The sequence below is a fragment of the Octopus bimaculoides genome, chromosome 1, assembly GCF_001194135.2.
Source record: "Octopus bimaculoides isolate UCB-OBI-ISO-001 chromosome 1, ASM119413v2, whole genome shotgun sequence".
Lineage (NCBI taxonomy): Eukaryota > Metazoa > Mollusca > Cephalopoda > Octopoda > Octopodidae > Octopus > Octopus bimaculoides.
The window spans coordinates 125924259-125933326 of record NC_068981.1 but is presented as its reverse complement, the minus strand read 5'-3'; the positions used below and the strand labels follow the sequence as shown (position 1 = coordinate 125933326).

Sequence of the window (9068 nt, the reverse complement as noted above, 5' to 3'; positions counted from 1 at the left end):
ATATATATATATATATATATATATATATATATATATATATATATACACACACACACATACAAAGAGGTGATGCATAAAACATCAAAACACATATACCCATGGGAATTAGGAGCTTAATTACTCATAAGTAATTAAGCTCCAATATGCAATGTGTAATTCAATTGCAGTAAATCTAGAAGAATCTTGTGTTTATACACATTATCAGCAAAAATCCTCCACAACAGCATTGTATCTTTAGAATAAAAGGCAGAGAATCATAACTTCCACATAAAAATTATTTCAACAGCTGTTTTATTAGAAATTAACATAATTAATTCTACAATTACAAAATTAATGTACATAAGTAATGATAAGTGAATTATATTAATTTTCACTAATTACATATCTTAATTATGGAATTATAGAATTAATTATGCTTATTGCTAATGAAACAGCAGTTGAAAGTGATTAAATTATGATTTATCTGTGAATCTTATGCTTCTCTTTTTATCTGCCTCTTTATGTACACACACACACACACATAGTGCACAGAAGGGATTATAACCCAAGCTCTGTCCCCATGTTCTAGTAATCAAATACATGTATGTATGGAGATGTTTTAGATTAAATGAGAAAACCATACATATAAGTTGAGATTCCTGGTTCATTATAATATTTGCAGAGTAAATACATATTAAAACAAAGATTTGAATATGTAGTAACATTTTAATTCCGTGTAACACAGGTTTCAATAGAAGATGGGAAATATATTTTATGAATATAAATAATAATAATAATAATAATAATAATAATAATAATAATATAAATATAATAAACTCATAATAGAAATAAGCATATATGTATAAACATGTAGACCATCTCCCAACTGTAAATCTTCAGACACAGATTAAAAATAGATTAAAAAGAATATTATTTTGAATCTATGAAGCAACAGCAGAGGAAATAAGAAATATATATGTATAAGAAATGTAATGTCTCAAATTCAGTCTACTGAAGTGATAGAATTTCATTTAAAAAATAATGATATACATGAATTTTGTGCAGTAATCAACCTGCTCATAAATCAGTCTTCCAAAGGAGTCAAACTGTATACTTACACAAGATAAGTGGCCAGATCCCACTGCTTGGTCAATACCAAGTAGCAGACGAACAAATGTTATCAAATAGTCTTTTACAAATGCCTATATGAAAAGATGGAAACATCATGGATTACAGTTTAGTTCTGAAAACAACTTTACATGTATTGGAAATGCTAAGTGCAATATAGATGCATTTATTTACTAGTATCAATTATAAATGCTTGCTTAATTAACATAAATATTCTATTTAACTTATCTCAAATGTGCAAAAATTTTATAATATAACTTTAGTGTGAACAACAAATCATTTACCATCATAAATAATCAATACTAATTAATAAGTAATATTTTCTCCTAATTATATCATAATTAACTTTTATCTTGAGTCAAACCTAATCTTTATTCAAATTTCTGCAGTTTATAATTCACATTAGTTTCTCTGAATTCTAACTAATTTCTAAACATATACATACATGCAGTTTGGTTCAACTTAGTCATTTGGTTAACCAGTTGTTAATTTAATGTTGGATATTTTGACAGCAAATGTCTCAAATACTTTATGAAAACATTCATCGCCAAAATTTCAATCTACTGGAATTAACTCCTTACCCACATTTTCCTAATAGAATTTTAAGCTAAACATCAACTACAATAATCTTATCAATTTAGGATAGTCTGCCAAGTAAACAAGCACCTCCCTTCTTTCCTGTATGAAACTGCAAATAAAATATTTGTAGCAAACACCATTCTGTTTGTGGTAATCTTTAACATGCAACAATAAATCAGTATTCAAAATCCACCCTTTTTTCAGATGGTCCATTATAAGTTGTGCAGCTGCTGTTCAAATAAGAGCTCTGAAGATCATTATTCACTAAAATTAATATTTATCATCTATTAACGACTCTTATGGTTAAAGTCCACTCTGCACACTAAAATATTTCTGTTCAATATATAACCTTTTTTCAGTTGCATCTATATACATATCCAGGTCAAGTGTATATCCTCCAAGTTTGATATTGCATCCTTCATTCTTCAACCCAACAGACTCATTAAAATCCTAAATATAAAAGCCAACAAATTTGTTCTATTTCTACTTTTCATATGTCACACAATATTTTTCCTATGTTTGCTTTCTTTTACTTATTTTTATATTGGAGTTGATCCAAGATTTCTGAAAAGGTTTTTATATTATATTAATATAACCTTATTTTTACATGTCCAAACATAGTCCTAAAGATGAAGTTGAGTCAAACAGAAAATGCAATTTTTAAAATCTTCAATTCTAAAAAGAAAATAATAAACAAAAATAGATGTTTTTTTACCTGATATAATAAAGTATCCAACATACTTGCACTAAAGACATTGCCAGCTGCAAATGGTAATCTGAACATGTAGTACATATGGGATCCTTTCTCTTTCTCTTTCTTTAAAAAAGAAAAAAATTAGATAAAGTTTTCTTTTCGTTCTTATTCCTTTTATCATTAGTTTTAATTCTTTTGAGAAATGATGGAAAATTAAGAAACATAAACATCAAACAAATTAAGTTAGGGAATAGTAATCAAAAGTTTGTGTCAGATGTAAACCTTTAATGAAAGAATAGAAAGTAATGTTTTCATAAAATTTCAGTAACACATCAAGATGACTTTTGTAAAAATTTCTTCTATCACAGATTGAGACGATATATACAGATCATTTCAGCAAAATTTGTGGGTCTTTTTTTTTATCTCTAACCATAATTGTAATCCAATGTATGTGTGTGTGTGTGTGTGTATACATATGTACATATATATATGAGTGTGTATACACACAGTTAAATCAAAGGATATTGAAGTAAAGACCCTAAAAAAACTGTACCAGTATTAATGAAGGGTTGCAATTGCAATGGTTACTAATTGTTGCAGTAGAAACATGTGTAGGTCTATCTGAAGCTGTATATATATATATGAAAAGGAATTAAAGATAATGCTATACTACTTTGAAATAATTCCTATCATTATTACTATTACTATTATTATTATTATTATTATTATTATTATTATTATTATTATATATACATATACACAGAAAATGTAGCTATGTATGTATATCAATTGACAAAAAGATGTAAGCATCAGAGAGAAAAACCAATAAACCAGAACTTGTGATATTTGTTCTGCCCAGTTGTACAGACAATCCCTTATCTCATTTGTCATCATGAAGGCAGTAAATTATTAACTGACCCATAAAAAAACAGTAACCAATGATGCTATTGTTGATAAAATGCAACATAAAACAATATTAAGATCAAGTATCTGGAAATATATGAACAACTCACTAAACTACAAAAATGTATTCCTTTAAATGAAAAACATACATTTGGATTTTTATAGTTAATATAATTACTTCACTTTGTTGAAACTAGGATATAGTAAATAGGAAAATATGTGTGAGAGAAACTTTCAACATTCCTGATCTTTCAGCAAGTTTTAAGACAAGAAAACACACTTACCTTTTCAATTTTGGAAACTTGGAATGAATAAGAATCTTTTGCTCGGAATTGCATAAATCTCATATTGGATGACTGTGATAATTCTGTGATGATATTAGCACTAGGAAATAATCTAAAAAGACGAAAAATTCAGCTGTTTTATATTTAAAAAAAAAAAACATTTTAGAAATAGAAACTTGTATGTTTTTGCATTTGTTCATTTTATGCCTATTTTTCCATGCTAACATGGATTAGATTTATATGAAGCAGCATTTTATGACAAGATGTCCTCCCTGTCACCAACTTTTAGCTGTTCTAGAAAGTATGTTGTAAAAAAAAATGGCAGAACACTGGAACACATTATTAACAAGGAATGTAAACATCACTGTTTTAGTCAGGTAGTATCAGCATTTATACATGTGCACATATGCATGCATGTACACACACATACACACACACACACGACAGGTTTTCATAGATTCTGTCAACCAGTTCCATTCTCACGGTATTGGTAATCCTGAGGCTAAAGTAGCAGACACTTGCCAAGGCTTTCATGAAGCCAGATAGAATTTGAAACCACATGGTTATAAGACAAACTCTGTAGCCACATAGCCATGCCCACACATCTTGAAATCAGCTTCAAGCAGAACAGATTTTCATTTCCAACTTTTTAAAAAAATATTAATATTCTGGTTATAAATTTAATACCATTAAAAAAACAATTTGAATGTCATTTGAATAAATTCTACTGATTAACACACGCTTTAATTTGAATTTCTTTTAGTCTGCTTTGAAGACACATTTTTTGTACAAAACTAAATGATCTGGTCTATTTAGTATATCAGTTAAGCTTGGATGATGGCAATGCCTGCTCTCTAAAAATTTGGATTTGATATAGTAGATGTATAGTTGACATTAAGACTAAGTATGGAAAATATTTACTTATTGATCTATTTTTAGTAATAAAGAAAATTAAAAATGTTTCAAGACGTTATTTTGCTATCTATGTATGCTTGAATATTATTAAAAATACCTTAATAATTTAATAAAGAATTTCTGCATACAGTGTTCTATGCATAAAATATTCAAAGGTATTAAAAAGGTGTGTGAAATAAAACCTATAAAATTTAGCTGATAAACAAAATGTGTTGAAAATTATATATATATATATATATATATATATATACAGGTTGTGCCACTTAATGATGTGAGTAGTGGCCATGGTTACTTATACACTTCCTTTAAGAAATGTGCTTGTTCCATCACTGTGAAATACTATGTATTCAAAGTCTGCTCTGTCTCTACTTTTTTCTTTCTCCATGCATTTTTTTATTCTTTTACTACTATCAGTTTTTGGGCAGCAGCCACGTGAGGCACTGCTTCCAAGTGTTTTAATGGTTATATTGATCCCAGGATGTCATCTCGTAATTATTGTATTGATTGCATAAAGGATATAAGGAAAATACCCCCATGATGGAATCGGACCAAACTTGAATGGAACTAAGTATCACAAAGTATTTTTTGCTTGAAACACTGAGTTTGCTCAGATATCCCTTATTGATTCACATACACACACACACAAATCAGGTCAGGTTTTTACACAGTTTTCTCATTTGCCAACATTAACTTGCAAGACGTTGGTTGGCATAAGGTTTTGGTAGAAGTCACTTTCTCAAAGTGCTGCATAGTGGGAGTGAATCAGAAATCCCATGGTTGCAAAACAAACTTCTCTGCTTCATAGCCATGCCTGTATTGATTTCTCTCAGACATTTGAGTTCTGTCTCAGATCAGATGTAGTCAGATACCATTCAACTACAAAGAATTGTACTACATTTTGTATACAACAGACATATCAAATATTTCACCAATGTAATATTTAACTACTTACTTGAATATGGTCTGGACAGCAACAATTGTATTACAATCTGATAAGGTATCTTCTTCTGCTGAATTTGAACTTTCTTTATTCACAATGACCACATTATCAGCAAGCGTGATGCCTGCCCTAAGAAGATCATCTAGACTATAAAAATAAATATGAATATGTTAATAAGTATTAAGATATTTGCCAAAAGTAGATACAAAGTCTTAGATTTCGATATAAACTGATGTACCAAATATTTTCATCTTTGGCGATAAATAGTTATGCTTTCTATTCAGTAACAGATGAAATTAAAATAATTAATTGGATATAGATATATATATCTTCTAATGTCCATATTATTTCTAAAAGGAAGTATATTGATGGCTCTGGAGTTGCAAGTTTGTAGAACAACTTGGTATATGCAACTGAAAAAGCATTAAATTAAAATTAACATCTGTATCATACTAAGTGTTTACACAACATTAGAAGACTAGATGCTGTGGAAATGTCAAAGATAAAATTTGTTCATAGACTTGGGTTAAAGGAACAGTATATATTGGAGCAAGATGAACATCTTCATTGTAATGTTTCAAGAGAATGACATGTGTTTCACCAATGTTGGGGCTTAGATCATGGTTACAAGTTTGTATTTTGGAGAAGTGTATTATAAAAGCAGAACTATAGAATTGCATTGTCACAAGACTTTACTGTACTTGATTTTAAAAATATTAATACTTGCACTGTCTCATTGCCACAGGTAGAGTCTTTGAATTTCCTTGTATTTCCTCTATGGCAAAAATATTTGCTAATTTTGTTTCAGTTTCCTTTTAATTGCAGGTTAGGATTTGTTGGGTAAAAACAGCATTCTTTTAAAAACCACAACACGAAGAAACTATTCCAAGTGAGAGATACCAAACAACTTGATCATCTATTATCTCATATTTTGTATGTCTTTACTTCTAGATGTGAATGGTTTTACTTTTTTGCAATGTTGTTTTAGGGAAAAGGCACTCCCAAACAAAATATTCATACACATGAAAGTTGAGGGAAAGGCAAAAATTAATCATTCACTTACCATTCTATCGATCCTAACATCCAGTAGACTAATGGAAAGTAACATATTGTCTCTAAGAAATTAGTATCTGGTCTGAAATAAAAAATATAATTAAGCATACAATTTAAAGAACAATTTTTTAAAAATAAAATATAAAAAAGGAGAAAAAATATGAAAATTTGTAAAGGAAACTGAAAAATTACACAATTTAATACTAGAGATTTGTTACATTAGCACAAGGATAGACACAGTCAAATGAATCAACCTAGTAATTGCTGGACATTTATTTTATCAATCTTAGAAGAAAAACAAATTAATTCCACCCCTCTACTTTCTGGGCCATAGAAATTTTAAACTAAATACATTATTTAATCTAACATTACTGTTTCTGATACTTCATCATCCTCTCTATATAATAATAATAATAATAATAATAATAATAATATAAATAGAATTAGTGTTACATTAAGGTTATTTTTACAGTGTGCCTTCATTGCACAACTTAGTGCAATTCTATGTGCTTTGGGTACAGATGTTATTATTTTTGTTTTGGTTTTGTGTTTTTCTATTGTACAGAAGAAAGGTGAGCGTTTCTTGTAGCTATATCTTCTGTGTGTTATATATATGGAAGTTTTGGTGTTTTAGTTATATATTAGTCTAAATTTATTTTTATCATACTCAAGGCATTTATTAAGGGTTTTTCTTTTTATTTGCGATAACAACAATCTAGTTATTTCCATTTGGATAATTTCTGCATTTCTTTCAGAGATATATATCTGCTGAAAATGATATATTACAACATATTTCCTTTTCTGATGATTTTGACAAGAATGTGTAGCGATTTTCTTTAATATTTCTGTTTGAGTCAATTGTAACATCTGACAGTATGGACACTTTGCTATTTTCTGAACTGTTTGTGGTATGAAGTTTGCACCCCATCATTTTTTTGGTTATTCTATAATACTAATAATTACTGGTGTGTGAACTTGTTAATTCTCATGTTTATATATATATAGTGGAGGCACAATGGCGCAGTGGTTAGGGCAGTGGACTCACAGTCATAGGATCACGGTTTTGATTTCCAGACCAGGTGCTGTGAATGTTTATTGAGCAAAAACACCTAAAGCTCCACAAGGCTCTGGCAGGGGGAGGGGGGTGGCAAACCCTGCTGTACTCTTTCACTACAACTTTCTCTCCCTCTTTCTTCCTGTTTCTATTGTACCTGTATTTTCAAAGGGCCAGCCTTGTCACACTTTGTCACATTGAATCTACCCGAGAACTGCGTTAAGGGTATTCATGTCTGTGGAGTGCTCAACCACTTGCACATTAATTTCACAAGCAGGCTGTTCCATTGATCGGTTCAACTGGAACCCTTGTCATTGTAACTGACGGAGTGCCATGGTATATATATTCATTATGAAAGCTAACACTAGTCAGCTTTAAAAAATATAATTACTTATATGTAATTTCTCTTTGTATCCTGCTTTAAAAGTTTTTGGTAATATGGGATGGCAATCAAAAAGTTTTTAGTCTCAACTCGAGTTCTGTGCTCAGTTTTCTTATTATTCAACACTGTTGGCCAGTTTGCAATTCTATTTCCATTTAGTTTTTATGTTTTTGCTAGTTCCAGTTGTTTTTCATCCTTCAAAAGCTGTCTTATACCTTACAATCCAGCAAAAGATATTTCAAAATAATTTTCTAGTTGCAGAAGACCTCTACATCTCAGTATTCATGATATATACAATCTTTCAGTGTTGGCTTTTGGGTGCCATATTCTAAATGCAGTCATTATTTTCCTAACTAGTCTTTCTTAGATTATGTAGAGGACACAGTACCATTACATCCTTTTTCACATTTAACTTTTCTTCAAGTATGAATCTAATGTATCTAAAATATACCTTGAGTATGTCTGTGTTTAATCTTATTCTCTTATCTGTTTCTTTATCTAATATATTATTAGTGGCTCCAGTTAGTTTTTGCTTTTCTTTTTGTCTGGATAGTCATCTTGACACATCTATTTCCCTACTAAATCTATATACCAAGGTTTCCAGCTTTTATCCGCTCTGCAACATACAACTTGATAAGCAGGATATGATTTATTGTTATCCCAAAATAACAGCATTCTTATCCATTCTAATTTTGTATTTTGGTTAAAAGTTTTAGTGAAAAAAAAAAAAAAAAGAAAAAAAAGGGGGTGGAGGAAATGAATCTCATTTGTATGTATTTCTTTAACAGAGATAGGATGGTTTTTATAATTTCCTTTTACAAAATTGTTTTCCATTTCATGACATATTTGACTTGTTAATGTTGCTGCCTTACTCAGGATAATGTTTCCTGAATTCACAAATAGAAAACACTGGCAAAATCAATCCATGGCAATCCATTTGCTGTTGACACTCCACTCAAAAGAATCTGCTTTACTTGGTATTGTTGTGACATTGGTACTTGATTTTGTTTTATATAGTTCTTGTAAATTATTGGTTAGAGTGATGAATTGTTTGTCTTGTTCAAAGAAGTCTTTTCCACTTTTATGGATAAAATCTTTGATTTAGCAAGCATTTTATCTTAGTTTTTTTTCTTCATTTTGGATACTTTATTTCTTTT

At 29.6% G+C, this 9068-nt stretch overlaps 1 protein-coding gene across 11 annotated transcripts in view; it reads right to left on the bottom strand.

The window, feature by feature from the left end:
- Nucleotides 1-9068, bottom strand: part of LOC106878725 (potassium channel subfamily T member 2) — a 747999-nt gene that overhangs the window by 68767 nt on the left and 670164 nt on the right. For all 11 annotated transcript variants that reach the window (XM_052970033.1, XM_052970046.1, XM_052970049.1 and 8 more), the window contains 5 exons: nucleotides 6486-6557; nucleotides 5435-5569; nucleotides 3568-3679; nucleotides 2402-2503; nucleotides 1098-1181 (listed from right to left, as the gene is read on the bottom strand). In XM_052970033.1, the coding sequence (XP_052825993.1) occupies nucleotides 1098-1181; nucleotides 2402-2503; nucleotides 3568-3679; nucleotides 5435-5569; nucleotides 6486-6557 (505 nt within the window). The remainder of the gene's footprint in view (nucleotides 1-1097; nucleotides 1182-2401; nucleotides 2504-3567; nucleotides 3680-5434; nucleotides 5570-6485; nucleotides 6558-9068) is intronic.